This window comes from Trachurus trachurus, assembly GCF_905171665.1.
Source record: "Trachurus trachurus genome assembly, chromosome: 19".
Taxonomy (NCBI): Eukaryota; Metazoa; Chordata; class Actinopteri; order Carangiformes; family Carangidae; genus Trachurus; species Trachurus trachurus.
The window spans coordinates 8,787,948-8,807,440 of record NC_139913.1 but is presented as its reverse complement, the minus strand read 5'-3'; the positions used below and the strand labels follow the sequence as shown (position 1 = coordinate 8,807,440).

At 41.9% G+C, this 19,493-nt stretch overlaps 1 protein-coding gene across 1 annotated transcript; it reads right to left on the bottom strand.

Annotated features, from left to right (window-relative positions):
* Positions 1-5,264: 5,264 nt before the first annotated feature.
* On the bottom strand, positions 5,265-6,666 carry foxi1 (forkhead box i1; the record flags this gene model as incomplete). Its single annotated transcript, XM_083994641.1, has 2 exons — positions 5,265-5,818; positions 6,069-6,666. The coding sequence occupies 2 exons, from the start codon at positions 6,664-6,666 to the stop codon at positions 5,265-5,267; spliced, it is 1,152 nt and encodes a 383-aa protein (XP_083850767.1).
* Positions 6,667-19,493: the final 12,827 nt, after the last annotated feature.

Here is a 19,493-nt window from a genome sequence, read left to right as displayed (position 1 = left end):
CCGTGCAGAGGTAGCTATTTTAAGGATACCCCGAGTACTGAATGATCTCTCTACTTCCCGTCTCGCCACTAAAAAGTCCAGGCTGCGGCGGGTAAAATGGATTCCCTCTGGGTAGCAACTTCCTCTGTCATCTGTCACCGCTTCCTGTCTGTGAAGAGCAGGTAATGACAGCACGCAGGTGTTGCTAGCCGGGTGGTATCACGGCAAGCCTTCAGCAAAACAAGGCATGCTTTTCATCCCCAATAATGATGTGTTTAGCTGCTTTTATTTTAAAATTCAAGGATTTTTCATTTTATTTAAATGTCTCACTCTCAAACTTATTCACACACTGCAGTCATCACCAATAGTGAGTTTTTAGCATGCACCATTAGGTCAAATGCACTATTATCATGTGAAAGAGTTAAAGTGGTCCCTGAACCGAGCTAAAATGATTACTTATTGGCCGTTACTCAGATATTTGTTCTGCTGCACTGCACATAGAAATTGATGTTCCATGAACCCTGGATATTGTTCTCATAAGGTCATGGTTTGGAATTTCATAGGTGATGAATGGCCGCAGATTTACCGAGGTTTTTGAGTAAGGCTTTCACTGTATTGACTTTATCAAAGAATATTATTAGAAAGGAAAAATCCATAGTGATAATAAAATCTGGTAAAAGGTTTTCATAACTGAGTTTTTTTCTTTAAATATCTGCTTTGTTTTTGTTTCACACAGCCTTGGCTTCAAGTGAGTCAGAATGACCCATAACTTGTTAGAAACATCAGCCTGGCTGATGTGAACTTTCTTTCCCGGCTTCTCAGCAGTGAGTAAAAACCACTGCCATGGTTTGTTATGACAAAGGTCACGGATAACGGATGATCTGCCTACAGTTCCCTAATGTGAGAACAAAGACTTTGTCAAAATATATTCCAGCAATAGAGTGAGCGGGGGATAAGTTACATTGTTTTGGGGATAGGTTTTCCAGACAGAGCGATGTGAAGACAGGCCCTGGCTGTGGATTTACTGGGACTCGTTCTAGTCCGTTAATCCTTGTATCTCTTTGACTCTTTCCACAGGTTCCTCTGCTGGCAAGCCCCATGGCCTCTGAAGTGGCTGCGCTTCCTGTGCTCAGTGCTCACCGTAATTTTTTTTAGTCTCAGAGCCAATCTGTTTTCAGAGATAATCAAGCTAAAGAAAATGATGTATACAACAACAACAAAAAAACAAATTGCATAGTGGGACAATTATTTGAAAAGTGAGAATCCAATGGTCTTGTTTTACCATTCAGAAGTTAGCATAGCAGACATAATTTTCCCACACTTGAGTTATTGGCTCAATAAAACAGACATGAGATAAAGAATGAAGAAAAACAAAGTGCAGAGTATGACATGTGTCTGCACATTTTTCACTTGCTCTCAACAGCCAGGCAGTTTGCACTGAGCCGCCTCTCATTCTGTATAAAATCATCCATATGGCTGCTCATCCGGATCGAGGATCCCATGCCGTTACCGGCCCATACGTTAGGCTTTTTATGGGCCTCGGAGGGGGAATGATGAAACCGAATCAGGTCATGCCAATTGATAGACATTCGCCTCAGCTATCGTTTGCACACACCATCCTTTTAAAGTGCAGCGAAGGGAGGTGCCACCCCCCTCCTCATGTCCTCATCGTGGCTTCCCCAGAAGCTGTCATCATATTGTTCTCTTAAATATTTAACTTCCTCAAGAGATTGAGCTGTAATATAAGAAATTATCCCTATAATGCCCGCTGACTGCTACAAACAGATGTGAAATTTCAGGGTAGACCCAGACTGTAATCAGCCCCCCTATGGCCAAGCTATCATGTTCTTCACTGGGGTCAGACACAGAGTCTCCCTTTTGATATTACCCCTCAGATTTGTCTGTAAGGTAGTGTTATATGGGCTGTGGAGAATTATTAGGCTCTGGACATATATTTTTGTTTGAAATCCTGAATTCTGTGCAAACCAACATATTGCCATACAGTCACTTATACATCTCTAGGTCATCAGGAATAAGTCTACAAGGCATGACACAGCAAATGCCTACGCTGCTCATTCTGAAAGCAGGGTAGTGGGAGGTGAGGGAGGGTTGTAAGTCTTATTGCAGTTGCTTATTTATCAGTGGAGAACTTGCTTAACAGCTAATGGGAGTTCAGTTTCTCACTTTGCCGAGTGCAACGCAACAAACTCCATCCAGCAGTGATACATCACTCCAGCTCATGTCAGTCACTGAGTTACATCAACAAGCCTCCAGGTCTCAAACTGCTGACTGCAACTTCTTCATAACTTTCCGGTTGCTCTATCTGTGCTGTCTTCAATTCAAAGTAAACCTAAATCTAAAAGGAGCAACACCTGTCTTTGTGCAGTTGTTTATTCTCTCAGAGCAGTCAGGTTTGTTCTCTTGTTATAATTCACTTCGGATGAAGGAAGTACCCATCCCTGCTGCTCTCCATAGTTGGCACTGGATGACTTGTTGGTATCTTCTCCCATAAAGATAAAGAGGATTAAAATAATCCAGTTCTGAAACACCGGCTCCTTCAATTATGAGCCAACCTCGCCTTTGGAGGGATGACCCTTTGAGACTGAAACCCATCATTATGGGTTTAGCCCACTAGGTATGTATGGGGACCGGGGCCACCCTTATGCTGAGGTATTCTGCTGGGCTCGGGCCTTTAGCCCTCAAGGCAGGGGCCCTCAAGCAGGTAGCGCAGAGACATGGTGGCCTGACTGATATTCATGTGGACTAGGTAAATGTGCCCTTCAGGCACAGCAGGCACTGGAGCGTTACATTTCTGAGAACATGGAGGGGAAACTTGGAAGCAGTGAGATGTACTGGATGTGTTTGCTTGCATGCAGGCTTCAGTTACAAGTTGCAAACAAAGGATTTCTATGAAGCATCAATAACCACAGTGAAAAAGATATAAACAAGTCGTACATCTATCTAGACATTAAAATAAAAAATATTTGTAAAAAAAAAAAATCATCCAATGTGGGCCATTTCACAATAACGTAATTGATACATTCATGTGTTGCAGCTGGTAAAGGTGAATTTTAGTATACAGCAGAAGTTTATTATAATAAATCACAATCTATAAGTGAATCAAGTTAATTATATATCGGATTTGGCAAAGTGAGTGAGTAAAGCTGTATAATAAATGTAATGGAGTGAAAAAAATACAACTTGTACTACACAGTAAATTAACCAAGTTCCTTTAACAACTGCATGATGTAAGTTCTTTTTTTTCTTTGTCTTTATAAAATACTGAACTAATGTGTCCTGACAATTCCACACTGAATGACAAAGTTACGGACTGAGGTTGTATAGAAATGACAGTAATAAGACATAAAAGGCCACTGAATGTGCTTTCTCCTCTATTCACTGGACGTGATGAGGATTTCAACAGAAAACTTGTTACTGTGAGAACCTGCTTCTGTATGACAAAAATCCTCTTTGTCTGATCCGTGGCCCTGCTCCACAGATAATAGAGCGAAATGTGGCCTGAGGGAGATAATTTGTTCCCAGATCTTCAGATCGCAATATTTTCATTTGAGCCCAGGAGGGGATCTCTTGAATTGCCAGCTTCCATTGTGTTCCAACAAGGGGCACGAATGTCTTGTCAATTAATTTTTCTTTTATTCCAGACCATAGAGCGCCTGAGTGAATTCAATTATCAACCAATTAAGAGGTGTTTCCTTCTATTTACAGGCTTTGATTCCGTGCGTATCCTTATTATTTGAAAATAAGACAGGAGCCGGGCGTTAAATCACTTGAACATTAAAATTTTCTCCCCAATAGCATGCTCTCTGTTGTGTCCCATGGGTCGCAAACCACAACAGAGGCACACTACATGCCGCTGAACTCTCAACAACAATTGTTCCGCAGATGCTCTTCCACAGTCTTTCCCAATACAGGGAAGAAAAAAAAAAGAGAAAAAACAAATCCCATTAGTGGGATTCACACTGACACACACGGAACAGCCAGCGTTTTGCGTGACAAGACTTTGGGAATAGATGGAGACAGGTGGAATATTCTGCAAACAGGTTCACATCAAACAGGGCGCAATCTGAGTCCAAATCCAGCCCCAGACAAAAAGCTGAACTCCTGAACCTCGTGGAAATAAGTTAAAGGTCTGATTGCTTGTTGAAATGGGGCTATTGGAAGTGACAAGCGGAAAATGTCTCTGTCTTACACACTTTACTGCTTACAGCCACTTGACTTCAGATTTCCTGACAGGCTCTAAGGCATTTCTTTTGGGTTTGTTTCCCACTTTCTTGCGATACCAAAACGTTTGAGAACTTAATCAGAAAATGTGTAAGGCCCTCTTTTTTTTTTTACTGGCCTGACAGGGGCTGTGAAGAGAGACCGAAAACAGTGGGGTCTCCAAAATATTTTAGACGGCTGATTTAACTTGAAAATCTAGAGAGAAAAGGGGGGTTTAGACAAGCCCTTTGTGTTTTCTCAATCCAAAACTGTACAGCTGGAAACAATGCCCTGTTCAAGTGGTTTTAAAAGTATCACACAGCAGAATGCAGCTGAGGAAACTACTGAGAGAGTAAGTCTCAATGGGAATATCATATAAAACTGCAAAAATTAAGAAAAGACCTGACATACCAAGAGCCAAGTGGGTGATGAATAAAGTTTTTAAGTGCTGATTTAAAGTCTAAAGGGATAGCTCCCTGATTTGTAGCATTCAACACTTAACACTTCAATTTGAAAATGACACATAAGTCTGAAAAATTGGAGTTAAAATAAATGACTTTTATTCAAACATCAACATGAGTTTAAATAAAACACAAAACACAATTCAGTCTAAAATACAAGTCACGTTTCTCTTATGAAAATAATTTCTGTACACATTCGTCGTCTTCTTCGTTTTAAGACAGAGTTGGCCCAACTGAGCAGCTAGGACAGGTATGAAGAATAATTCAGTCCATCAGTTTAAGCACAGCCTATACGCCTCCAAGGGAAAATGTGTTAGTTTCTACAAAAATAAAATGTTTGTTGCACAAGTACGAACAAACCAGTGGAAGTGTGGCGGTTTATATTGCTTTTCTAATACACTGGCAAGTGTTTTAACCAGTTTAGAGAGTTTATTGTGAAAAACACCTGTTGAATCCCAGTGATGGTTTTACAATGAAGCCTACCAAACCAGTAGATGAGTAATAAGTGATAACAGCAGGCTACATAAGAAACGTAAAGGCTAACAATTAGTGATAAATTAATCATTTTCAGGAAGCAGCCCAGGTCTGACACAGCCACACAGTCTACACTTCTGTTCCTTCCCGGCTGTATATAAGGTTATTAACACTAAAATGGTTGGAGAGGCTCTGTACTGATGAGTAATAGTTCATTCTGTTGTTGTCAGAGTTCAGAGGAGAGATTAACGTGGGCGAGTAGGAGCCCAGTCCAGACATGCCCTCTCTGGTCTGAGACAATCCCCCGAGGTGTCCGGAGCCGTAGTCCCGCTCGGCGCCCCGGGACGCCTCGTTGCCGCCGCCGCCACTGCTGCTGCCGCCGCTGCCCGCCAGCAGCGAGTTGACGCTGGACACGAAGCTGCTGAAACACGGGCTGTGCTCCGCGGAGGGAGGCGGCGACGACTTGGGCTCCGTGGAGGCCGGGGATCCGTGCAGGCTGGGCGGCGAGGAGCTCAACAGGCTGGCGGTGTCGGAGAGCTTGTGTGGGCCGTCCTCGGACTTGACGGGGAGAGGGGAGCTGTCAGCCCCGCTCAGGTCAGCTCTCCTCTTTCTCTTCCGCCTGAAGTTGCCGTTGTCGAACATCTTCTCACAGTTGGGGTCCAGCGTCCAGTAGTTTCCTTTACCTGGACGAGAGAGAAAGCTAAGAGTTAGATATATGAGTGGCAGCAACTTTTTTCTTTTTTTTTTTAAATTCTTTTTAAATGTTTTTTTTTTCATTCTGAAATCTAAACTCCCGTTTGAAGTAGTTGTAAACAAATTATCACCTGCACTGATGAGATTTCACATTTCATTTAAAAGTTTTATCGCGATAGTAGCAGAATCAACAGAGCAACATCTTCACACAATTTGGGCATAAATAATCCAAAGACTCACCGGGGTCATCCTCGTCGCGTGCCACTTTTTTGAAACAGTCGTTGAGTGATAAATTGTGGCGGATTGAATTCTGCCATCCAGCTTTGCTCTTCTTGTAGAAAGGAAAGTTGTCGGCCACATACTGATAGATCTGACTCAGAGTCAACTTTTTGTCTTGGGCGTTCTGGATGGCCATCGCTATCAGTGCCGAGTACGAGTAAGGTGGTCTGACCATCTTGAAGAGTTCCTGCTGGCTGGATATGGACAGCCAGCCCAGGTCTGCTCCGCCAAACCCGGTGGGAGGCGGCAAGAACTGCCTCTGGTTCGAGCCGTATCCAGACTGAATGTAGGACGTGCCGTTGTTCCCGGGGAGGTAGGGAGAGGAGTTGATGCCGGGTCCGTTGAGCCATAAGTACGGGTTAGCGGACGGGGTGGTGTACTCTCCGAGGCCGTAGCTGGAGGGGTGTGTGGGCGGCCTCTGAGGGTGATGGTGGTGGAGGTTCTGCTGGTACACACCGTAGTTGTCGCAGTACACGGCCATGTCCAGGAGCTCCTGAGCGCTGTGGTGCTGAATAGGGCTGGTCTGCTGGTTGGATGGTTGGTGTCCAAAAGCGTTCATAATCCACCCTAACGAGATTCCCAAAATCTAATTTCGTCTGTGAGCGTCTCCCTCAGGACTGAGCTCATCCTCGGAGGGAGGAGTATTTATGCGCGGCGCCCCGGAGCCTCCGCAGGTAGCCCATTGAAGAAAAGTTTTGGGGAGGGTCACACCTCTCTTTTCTGTCCGGCAACAGCCCATTCGGATTGGCCCAACCTCCCGATCAATGAGCATCGATACTGATCCTATCTTCAATGCTGAGCTCTACGTTACTTATCAGAAAGTTTCCCACAGAGACACATTGGTTTAAATCTATGTCATTATACCCGTGCGTAATTACGCACCGGTGTTTATTATAACCAAGGTAAAGATTTTATATTCACGAGCGAAGAAGGACAATGTTTATAAGTGGAGCATGTTTTTAATTGTTATTTGATTAACTTTTGGGTGTCACTTATGAATATTGGTCTTGGTGGCGTGTTGTTTCCAAATATATTTCGGTATCTTTCTTATTGTTATTTCTGTTTCTGTTTTGCTTAATCTTTGTAAAACGCAGGGATCGAAACTACAAGGTCTAACTTTGAGCGGTTACAAGTATTTACAAGCATGAACAAATCTTTTTTTTTTCTCCATGCAAGCTTAACCATCTGTCACCATTATGTCTGAAACATCTGCCTTTTATCAGCACTCAGATGACCAATAAATTAGGGTTGACAGATTAATATAAAACCATCACTAATGATTCACGTGCCGCTCAGCACTGATTGTGATCGTGCCTGAACTTGCTGAGCTATCAGCGCGTCAGTATCAAACCCAAACAGCGAGGACCCGGTGTTTTTGTAAGGAGCCACCTCGTCTTAAAAGATATTCGTTTGCAATAAACACTTCACAAGTGCCGCGAGTTTAGTGTCAACAAGTGACTCGTGGAAAAATTACCCCCCAGCAGGCTGCCGAAAACAGGCCTGCACACTGTATGTGCCCTGCAAAAATAAAAGGCTGTGGGCTAATCATGTCATTGTTTCATTAACCTTTATTAACTCTGTCAACAAACATTCAGGACCTGTGGATTTTCTCCTACTTTAACTTTTTAATTATTTAAATAAGTCGTGATTTTAATTGCTACATTGAATTAGACCGACCCAAAAGCCTGAATGTTACAAGACAAGAAAAAAAAAGATGGAACATAAATCACAGTGAGTGTTATAGCCGCGTCTCTCAACTTTAGACTGGAATTCACTCCAGTGTTAAATGTACAATATAGAGGCCCTAAGAGGCTACTAAGGGAGTTTAACACATAAAAATATTCTGCTTCAATAGACCTGCACTATTTTAATTTTATTTTATCCACCAGGCCAGGGGGACCTTGCCAAGCAGCAGGGCTGGAGCTGGAGCTGCATCCGGCCTCTGGCAGCAGAGTTTCGGCTGAGAGTAAAACGTGAAACACGTTAATTAACCCATCGATACTTTGGACGACTTGTGTGAAGTTTGTTGAAATCTTTTGCTACTTTAACTGGTAAAGACATTAACGCACAATAAAACACTGAATAATAATAATCTGCACAGACTCTTGTTTCCTTTGCAAACCTTTGACATTTTCTCTCCTGCAATATGATGTTATAATAACACGTCTGGAAGTTATTACAGTGCGGCTGAGAACTACTGCTCGGGATAAATCACTTTGAAATATGCTGCTGCTATAAGGGCGAGACGTTAATAGGCCGGAGACTCGCTCTGCTGTGTGTTTACAAGCGAGTGCGCTTTGAATGAGAAGACTCAAGTCACCTCCACGCTCTGCTCCGCTGTCATCCCGGAGAGGAGGAGTGCGGCTCGGCTCCGCAGGTTGCTGCTGCACTCCTGCACTAATCGGCAGCACATTCCTCCTCTCCACGACCTTGATGTAATTGTTTGGCTCCAAGGTGTTGTCCCGACCACAGGCTGTACAGCGGCGGCGAGCAGTGGGCTCCATGGGAGGGGAGTGGCATTTAACCCCCCAGATGAAAACAACACAACCTGTTAGGTGTCTAACACACAGTACAGCTAATTACTGCTGACTGCTGACTGGACATCTGAGTCTGACACAGTCCGAGCAAACAGCACAGCCACAAAGACCCTCCTCTGCCTCACACTTGAATATTCACAGAGGAAGCCTGGGTTGCTTTTAAATTTTGAAATATTTTATATTTGCAAAAATCAATATTTTAATATCAGCCACAACCCTCTAACTCAGGTTGCATTAAGCTTCATTAAAAATAACCATCACAAATCAGGTGGAGGAGCAGGCATCAATCACATTTCTTCTGTTTATTCTCTCAGATTATCTTTAAAAATGTCAAAGGGGGTTCGACGTGACAACCTCAAGCCTCTGTGTCATTATAAGGCAATAATTCAAACATACTGTGTCTGTATGTGTGTGTGTGGGTGGGAGGGGTAGGAGAGGGGGTTATCTATTGTTACTCTGACATGTCTGTCTTCATCCCGTTTCCTCAAGCTTTTTGAGGTCATGGGAGCTTTTCTTTGGAAGATCAAGTCAATCATGGCGAGGTCACAGAGGCAGGCCACAGCCACCGCAGGCCCCTTCAGACTGAGAGCGGAGGGAGGGGGGGGGGGGGAAACACACTGCTGCAGGTGATTGGGGAATCATCTATACCTTCCCTGCTGCATTCAGTGTGCATCAGCACTTTTTACTGCTGGGATTAGAGTCAAACACCCGCTGGAATCAACACAGACCCTCAGGGTTAATAAGGCTTGTTTTCTGCAAACAGCCTTGGCTTTCGCCGTGTGGTCTTATGAGTTACACGACTGCTGAGTGTTTATTGCTCTGAAGTAATTACCAGACTATTAGATGCATTTAAAGCCAATAAAATCATGAGAGGCCTGGATAAAGTCATTAATTTTGACTGTGTAAATAAAATGGTCCCTTTGTGTAGCCAGGGGCTTGTCCTTCTCACAGTCTCCCTCTAGTGGAGAAAACAAAAACCAAACAGACAACACAGCTTGAGTTGCTAATTAATGTAGAGCGTGGATGCAGAGTGACATGGAAATGAAAGCTGGTCTTGCTCAACGCTTCGCACAAGGTTAATTCTTTGGCAGCTCAGGAGATTAAAGGCACTTAAAGTGAAGCGATGTGATCTGAGACTTGGCAGGCACCGCCGCTGTCTGGCCCTCAGAGCATCCTTCATCTCCACACTCAGTGGTCTTTATTCTTCAACGATGACAAAGACATATTCACGACGAGAAACATTTATAATAGGATCTCTGGCTGAGCTTTACATTTATTCCTAACCTACTTCAGGAGTTCTGAGGGCTGAACAATGGGTATTTTTGGAAGAGTCACCTTCTTGCTTTTTCTTCTTACACATTATAAATCTCATATTGTGTCATTTTGACATCTTATATCGATGTTTGGAAAATACTATGCAGCAGTTCAAATCCAAGTTTAACTGCTGTATGACGCAAGACCCACGCATAAGGAACTCATTTTAAAAGGATAGACTATAGCCTACCTATAAATAAACAACAAGAAAGAAGAAACTTTCCCCTTTCAGCTGACACACAAAAAGAGTCAAAAGAGTCAAACTGAGCACTTAGATGCATGCATGCATTCTGCATTGTGAAGTCAAAAGCTAAAGAAAAAAACATATTTGTGGAGGGGGGCATTGTTTGTGTGAGGTTTATATTTGGGTCAGCAGCCTCAATTCAAAACCCAAATAAATGTTGCCACATACTGTAAATATTTCATGTTATTTGTGCAGGTGCAAGGCTCAAAAGGGAAACACTGTTTGTTAGTAATTACATGTTCCTCTCTGTGTAGTCCCCTCTGACCAATTACTGTTTGGCAATGTGTCTGTCTCCCAGAGCTGAGGCAGGAGAGGAAGCCTGCTGACCAAGAGAGAAATACAACGAGCCGTGTCTTGTGCCTCGCCGCTGCTGCTCGATGCATTAGCTTAATTCTCTCCTCGGCCGGACAGATTTACACCTCAGCTCCTGATTACATCCTCTGAGAGATCAGAAGTTACTGGCCTGTTTGAGCCAAAATCACACTGTGCTGGCGGGCGGAGAGGTTAAATATACTGTAACCGCTGTTTTCCAGAGTGGTCTTTAAATACAGAAACTTGGCATACAGGCCAGTCGTGAAATTAGATTTTGTAAGCAGAGATATTTCAACTCTAAAATTCCGACAATAAATAACCGCAGCTTGATTTCACTGGTGCAAAAGCGCCGTAGACGCGAGTTGATGTAGGAGAGCGGCCACTGGTGTCAAGACTATTAATATGACCTTAAAATTATATATACACAAGCCGAAGGTTTATGTCACCATGGTGGTGGTTACTCATCTGGCCAGTGTGATGTGGCAGGAGGAGACGTGCGCTATCAGCGGCATCCAGATGAGGGCAGCATTGCTTTAGACATGATGACTTCAGCGTTCCTCACAAGACCAGCCATCCATCCATCAACAGCTCTGTGCAGCTTTCTGGGAGGCAAAATGTATCAAAATCCAGAATCTGATCAGTGTATTGATTTTAATCACAGAGAATTTAATAAATTTGGAGGCTTCAGAATTTGGACTGAAAGTGATGAAAAATGTCCCACAGTCTGCAAGTTGACTGTCTGAATACACAGAATCTTTCCCTGTACAGGCTTTACAGTTCTCCAGCAATAATCATGCTCATGCTTTACAATTACATATAATATTACAATGATAATAAACATATTCTGCTTTAATAAAAGGTCAACATAATTCCTGTGTACTATAATGTCAAATGTAAGCATCTGTGTGCATGATGATTAGTCATATTTTGCCATTTAAGAGTGAACATTGTAATCAAAACAGTCTGTAGTCCTCAGTCTTAGTCATGAAATCACATCATCACATTAGCAGGAATCAGTGAGGAATATCCATCTGTCTTATCCTTGCATGAGAAATGTTTCTGAGGGAGCTCAAAATATGGAGATGACATCAAAAGACCAAACAATGAAGATTTAATTAACCATAATTAACTCGATATTCTGCTGTTTGGACAGCATGCCATAGGCACTTTTTAGTTATTTCCATGTGAGGCTGAAAGTAGCTGGGAACTCTGCTTCCTCATCACACCAGTTCTCCACCCCCGATCTCTAGGTATGTTTCCTAGCAACACGTCTCACTGACTGCCTGGGAAAACCCAGTGCTTCATAATAGCCTCAGCTAATATAGATCACCACCACTTGGCTCTCTCTCTAAAACCAAGATAATAGGCCTGTGTACAGAATGCACATTTTCTATTTAGTGCTGAATATAGCACAAAATAACAAACACACTCAAAGGCTCAGATGTGAGATGCCAGCAGTCCTCCTGAGCTTTACAGTCCGGTGTTGACTAGTCTCTGTACGCGAGAGCCGCCTGTGACAGTTGCTCGTGATAAGAGGGTGATGGAGTGTCTGTCTGGAGTGTGTAAAGTTGGAGGCAGCACAGAAAAACAGCATTAAAGTGTTCAATCAAAGGTTTGGCTCACAGCTACCGGTGCAGGTGTTTACTATAAAGTCTGTCCACAGATCAGCACAAGCTCAAAGAGCAGTTTGCTATCAGCAAAATCTCACAACTCATCAACAAAGTCTTTTGAAACTTCACCAATTGCGACTCAAAAGTTTCTATCATTAATTGCTGGAGTCTGTAAAGAGCAGGGCTATTACTAATGATTATTTTGACTATTAACTCATCTGGCAATTTTCTATGACATCAGAGAACAATATAAAATGTCCCTTAAAGGGATAGTTCAACATTTTGGCAAATTGGCCCAGTGCCATAATCCCTATAGTTTTAGGTCGCTTTCACACTAGCCTCGTTTGGTCCGGACTTTAGGACTTTTCAGTTTGGTCCGAACCAAAATTTCAGGTGTGAACACTCCCCCGGACCACGGTCCGGACTTTTGCCGGACCAAACAAGCGGACCATGGTCCCCCAAAAAAGTCAGGACTCGGTCCGGTTCGAAGTGAACCACGGTCCGGTTCACTTCAGGTGAGAACGTAATCGGACTTTTAATAGGACCAAATACAGGAAGCAAACCAAAACAGCAGTGTTTCCCATAATAAATTGCGTCAACCACGAATAGATTTTTCGGCTTTTGGCTTGACCAACGCAATATCGTTTCATTCATTCATGTCTGCATAGTGCTCCTTCTCCGTTATTGCCGTTCACACACACACACACACACACAGAGAGAGAGAGAGTGTGCTTGCAGGACAGCAGGGCGCGGTGAAAGCCTGCCACAGTCTCCTTGCAAATGAGAACTGTCAAAGCTGCTGCTCCCCATTGTTGATGAATAGGAAAAAAATGACATGATGAAAGTGATTTTCCCTCACAAATTTTCTGACCAATAGCTGAACGACCTGTAGACCACGTGTCATTTGTTTACAAAAAAGGTGCGTTTTGACAAGGGACAGTGTGAACACAGACCGGACCAAAACTTAATTGCAACAATGTATCATTTCTTTCAGGTGTGAAAGCGACCTAAGGAGTAGGTTCGTTACCTTTAATTGTCGGTGCAAGATCTTTTTAGAACGGTGGAGCAGACCCGCGAGCTGCTCAGAGCTACGCTATGGAGGGCAGGCTCATGGGATTTCTTGGTTTCCCTCATCAAACTCATCAAATACACAATCCAACAACTACAAAATGCTCTGGTGGACAAGTTGTGACCTGCACATTCACCACGCTATGAGATAATAACAGAACGTTACGTCAGAGTTGTTTTCAAAAACTGCCCCCGACGGAAACGCTCATTAGTGGTTTTGCATGAATTTACCTTGAAAACAACTCTGTCTCATAACGTTCAGGTGTGCAACTTGTCCACGAGAGTGTTTTGGCTCTGAGCAGCTCGCGGCTCTGCTCCGCCGTTCTAAAAAGATCTTGCACCGACAATTAAAGATAACAAACCTACTCCTAAAACTATAGGGATTATAGCAATGGGCCAGTTTACCAAAATGTTGAACTATCCCTTTAAGATCTCCTGAAGCTCACCCTCATGTTAACAAATGTGTCTGGGGAAAATCCGTCATCTACCAGTGCTTCACAGTAACTTCCATGGGGCACTGTAGTGTTATTCAAGCACATGAGTAAAGTAGGGCTGCAACTTGACAATTACTTAATTGAAGATAATCATTCAAAGTTTATCAGAAAATAGAAAATACTTATCACATTATGAAATCATTAACATTCAGTTAATTAATTTCCTTAATGAAATAATGGCTACAAATATCATTTAGACTCATGCAACTAAAACAGAGTGCTGCAAACCTCATCTTGCTTTTGGGTAGTGAGCAGCACAATTGAAATAATAATTCTGTCGTCTCGTGCCTTCAATGATTCAGCGCCTATTTATGCTTTCAAAGAAATTGAACAAAGCATGTTCAGCAAACAGCAAGGGCTGGTATTGAGACAATTTCTTGAATTGACTCAATGACAAATTTTTTGTTTTCATATTTCCGGAGACCAGAAGCAGATCCTCTCACATGGAAAGTGTAAAATCACGACAGCCTTGTTCTCTCCACACAAGTGATGTTTGCTCTGTCATTGAACACAAATCACTCAAGGGTTTACTGAACCACTCAGTGACAACTCTGCTGAGACAGCCAACATAACAGTGCTCTGTCATGATGACACCCATTGACTGATGGTGAAGCTAAGCTACATATTTGTAAACAAGGAGCTACAACGAGAAGCAGTACATTTAGATGGCAACAGGTGATGCAAATGCACGTCTTTATTATTATCAGCCAGGCTGACATTTATGATGACAAACACCATGTTACTTTTAATATTAACTACATTTATGTCATTTTCTTTTCCATTATATGGTTGACTACAATAGCTGTCAAAACAAGAATAGATTGGTGGCATATGATAAAGTTATTATGATTTTTTTTTTTTAGCAGGCTGGCGTATTCGAAATTGTATTTACATGTAAGGTAAACACAAGGCATCATTACATCTGCATCAAATCACTACTTTACTAAGATTGCTAACTTACCTTAGCCATGCTAGCTAAATTGCTCCATGTACTAAAACGTCAGTCTGTCAGCAGGGGACAGTGTTTTACATACATAGACACAAACCAACAGGTTTCTGTACAGCAGTTAGGTGAAACTCACATGAAGTCAGCATTTAAAAGGAAAAGCGTTTATGAAAATTAAACGCTTTCACTAGCATTGTGCTTGAGGGCTAGGCTAGGCTAATTAGCTAGTTACCGGCTAGGCTAACGAGCAGAGTACTTGTTTGGGCCGATGTACGGGCACCAGCTAATTAGGCTAGCGCTAGCACATACATAACAATACCACTAAGGTTTCACTCACCTCAAAATACACAGACTTTTTCGTGTTATGTTGCTATGTCAATTCTGGTCTGGAAAAAAAAAAAAAAAAAAATCTTCCAGCGGGCATTGACGACATAAAAAAATCCACGGTCACGTTCAGTGTCCCGAATTAGCGAAATCCAGGTACCCACCTGTGTGCCACTGATTACTCGCATAAACGCTAAAAAAAAAAAAAAAAAAAAATCACCTCCTGTGGGGTGTCATGAAGGAATGAATCACCCAAGCCTAAGTTTTTGTACCCCGGCAGCTACGGTGTCAAGCTCTAACATTGTATTTGTTGTTTTTGTTTTTATTAGCAGTCTGTGGGAATTTTCTCGTTTTCCCAAGTGGCCACTCGTGGAACTGCAGCTTTTGACACTTCCGTGTTTACAGCTCTGGAGGTTCCCCATTGGTTAAGTCTATTGGGCACGTTACTTTTAAAAGGTTATATTTACTTTCTCCAATAAAGTAACTGAATTACTACATTGTAAAAGTAACTAATTACCAGGAAAAGTAACTATTGCATTACTTTTTTTTTTTTTTTTTAATAAATGCTCAAATATGTCAAATTACTTGGACTCGCTCCCCTAATTCCCTAACTATAACCCTAATCTCCAGTTTACCGCTTTCTATTGCCAATGCCTGTTTGACATTTGTGGTTTTAAGTGAAATATCTGAACTATTGGCAGGATTGCCAAGAAATGTGGTGGACCTTACTTTTGGCAAAATGCCTCTTGCATGGCTATAGATTCTGGTGTTTTAGACTTTGCATCATACAAAACAACATATTTCAACTTTTACTAGTGTACATTCATTCATACATGCCAAAACAAAAATGTCTCTAAACTGTAGGCCTATCATTGTAACAGCTCACTTTACCTCCAGAGACATTATGCATTCTTTGAGTGTCTGCATATTAACAGTATAATAGCAATAGCAACTTCTACCCATGTCTATTACAGAGTCTCCATTTGGAAAGCCATGAAAACCCCATAGACAATTGTGATTGGATATATGCCTAGCTGTTGATTTATGGAAATGTTGTCCTCTTTCATTATGCCAAGGAGACATTTAAGAGAAGCATGGACATTTGCAGCCTCCCAGCAAATGAAAGTGTGTCAAGAGGGAAGGAAAATATACACATTATTCCAGGCTGAAATGACAAATGTGATGGGGATAGAGTGCGTTGTAAATACATTTCTCCTGGAGTAAAGGAGCTAGCTCACAGCTTTCCCCCCACAAAGCCCCTGGAAATCCTCTCAATTAAGCGATGCATTTCCCTGTGCTTTGAGGAGAGAGGGCAAAGCATAATGCCTGAGCACAAATCACTGAGAGCCTATTGAAATAGCTGCCAGTTAACTATGTAATATTACTACTGCTGAAATGCTTCACCCTTTATCCCTTTTCAATTGCAAGGCTAGATATTGAGTGTGCACTGGGTATTCTTGATAAGTGAATTATGCCACTGATGAAACTTTTTTATTCCCATCCCTTAGTTGGGAGAGAACTTATCATTGCAATGCAATAAGCAGGTTACACAGTGACTATAAAAACAGCAGTGGACCCCTCATATCCTCTCCTGTATTGGACCACAGAGTTTTATTGTTCACCAACTTTAAAGAACTGTGGATGCAATGTAGCTTTTATATTCCACCACTCTGAGACTTTTAAATGTAAGAGTGAATACAAATCTATAAATTGGCATACATTAAGTACAAATATAACTAACCAAGTAGGCTAATTGATGGTGGCAGTATTGATCCTCCCTTAATCCATATTTTGTAGAGTTACTTTCTGACAGATTTGCAGCTTTGAGTCTATGTAGATGTAGAACTGTATCAGCTTTATTCACCTGAACTGTGAAATCCTCCTCCATTATTCTTGTAAAACTAGTCAAACTTTTTCCAAAGACAAAGAATAAGCAGCAGTTCAACTCTTTACACATCGCACCTTATTATTTCCAATGTTATCTTGTCAGTTGTTTGTTTTTCTGCAGAGTTACTGTTGCATACTTCACTGCTTGACTGAAAGGAGCTGCGTTAATAGGCAGCAGTTTCCTATAAACTTTTATTATTACCACAAATATATTGCACTGAGGTGTGTGGACATTGTTTTTCACAGGCCATTCCTGGGCAGCTGTGGCATTGTGTTTGGAGGTTGTTGTTCTCTTGCTGAAGAATAAATCTTCTAAATCCCACACACCTCTCTTGCAGGTAGCAGCAGCCTTTCCTTCAAAACCTTTATGTATTTTGCTGCATTTATGTTTCCTGTGCTTTCACAAACCTTCCAGGTTGCAGTGAAACATCACAGCGTCACAGTTTGCCTTTTTTTTTTTTCTTTTTAGCCGTAGTTTTCTCTTTGCTGCTGTTCCATAAAGCTGCTTGTGGTTGAATCACAGGACCAACATTTGCTGCATGCAGTCTCCACCCGCAGATCCTTGTATCTCCCACAGAAGCCGCTCCAGGCAGATTTACAGCTGTGCCGTTTTTCATGAATGACCGTCACTGTATTCTGACTGATATTCAGTGCCTCGGAAAATTTCCTCGTACCGTTCCCTCCTCTGATTATTACTCCCCCAGTAACCCTGGCACAGATTCGTCCGTCACTTTGTATTCATGATTTAAGTTTCTGGCCTGGACGTTTGACCAAGCAGCTGTTGGGTGTTAAAATCACTTACTCACACCTTAATTCCATGCAGGTGATTTTAATCCAACTCATTATGTGATTGTGAAAACAACTGGCCGCTCCAGTGGTGAGCGCAGGTGCATCGCGTTGAGTGTCACAAGAGGAAAAACACAGGTGGAGATATTTAAATGAATGGTGGCTGAATTCCATTTAGCTGCTGTGGTTTTGACCCCCTGGTATTACTGGCTGACTGGCTTACTTGGAATAGCACCAAGCCATCCTTAATGTTATAAACCCAACACCTGTGCTTTTTTTTAATCACTTATTCTGAGTTGTAAATTTGTTCTTTCCATTTGTTACTCAGTTTGTATAGATTTGTAATATTTTAAAATGAATCATTTGTGTTATAATGTACGCTTTAAATCAACAATGTGGAACTTCCCTCATGCAGTTAACTGTGGCACTATATTCTGGCTTGTAGTCATTGATTGGCAAATAGCAGAGATATCAATCGCTCTGGCAAATAGGACTGGTCATTAAGGTATTGGCCAATAATGGTGCTCCATTTTTCTCTTGTGACACCTTATGCACTGGCTCAAGCGTTTTACATTGAGTCAACTGAAAACATAAATTTCGACAAGTCAGGTGTTGGTACTTCACTGTAGCAAGGGTAATGGTCCTTAGAGAGAGTCAGGTAGCCAAGCTTTTAGAGGAACTGTGGAAGAGGAAAGAGGAGAAACCACAAGAGAAAATATTATTGGTGTGATAGTAAAGCTTGCATTTTTATTGAGTATTACTTACTCAATTTCTCTCTGTTTGGAGAGCAATTTATCATCCGGACAGATGGTTCATACATAGTCAGAGGAAGGTTCGTAACCGCAAATACTGTACCTTGAATTCAGCAGTGTTAACATGAACAATGATTGGTTCTTCTTAGGATTAAATGGATGTTTGGATTGTTGAACTGTGAGGAAGGAGGGGGTGGTGCAGGAAGGATAGAAGGAAATGGAACAGGCTGCAGATGAGTGTCAATTTTTAATCTACACAATAATGATTTTTCAAAGCTGTAGCACCTTTGTGATTATTTTTAATCCACACGAACACTGGTTCTGTGAAGAATTATTCACTGAAATCAAATTGTTTCTGCATTTTTTAACAGCTTATTGATGGAAAATGAAGAAACAATGTTTATTTCTGCAGGTTGACCACACATTACTGAGCCAGTTGTAATTGTTTGACAAAATATATGAAAACAACCCATGAGCTATACGGCATTAGAAGTGGTCTCCAATGACTGCCGTTCCGAAATAAAACTCCAAGAAACAAGATGTCACTGAGTGTTTCTAATTAGGATGAGAGAGCCCCGACTTCCTTGAGATGTTTTAAAAAGACACCTTCACACAACAGATGCTACAGTGTGAGCATTTCTCCTCAGGCACACACCCACTCACAAAGTGTCAGCAGGATGGGAGAACAGAGGAATATGAGCCACCCGGGGTAAACACTAAAGAAAAGGGTCCCAAAAGCTGGTTTTATGGCACAGACAACAGGGCCTGTAAATACGTTTACCAAGTGTACAGGCTACAATTAGATATGGTTTGGAAAACTGAGGTTAAACAAGCCAGTTTTATAGCAGCTTTGAGCCACTAGAGCACAAAATAACAGCTGGAAAAAAGCAAAAATATTTGTTCAACTGCTGTTACAAGATTGAACGGAACAAAACAGATTGTCTTAATATGAGAGGAAGGAAGAGGACCAAAATAGCAATGTGGTGAAAGTTCCAATATTTTCTTCAAGTTAGTAAAACTGACTGTGCTGATAGTTTGAAGTATCTAGAACACCACACCTCAACACACGGTATAGAAAGGCTTCATGATTAAAGACTGTATTTGTACGCCTC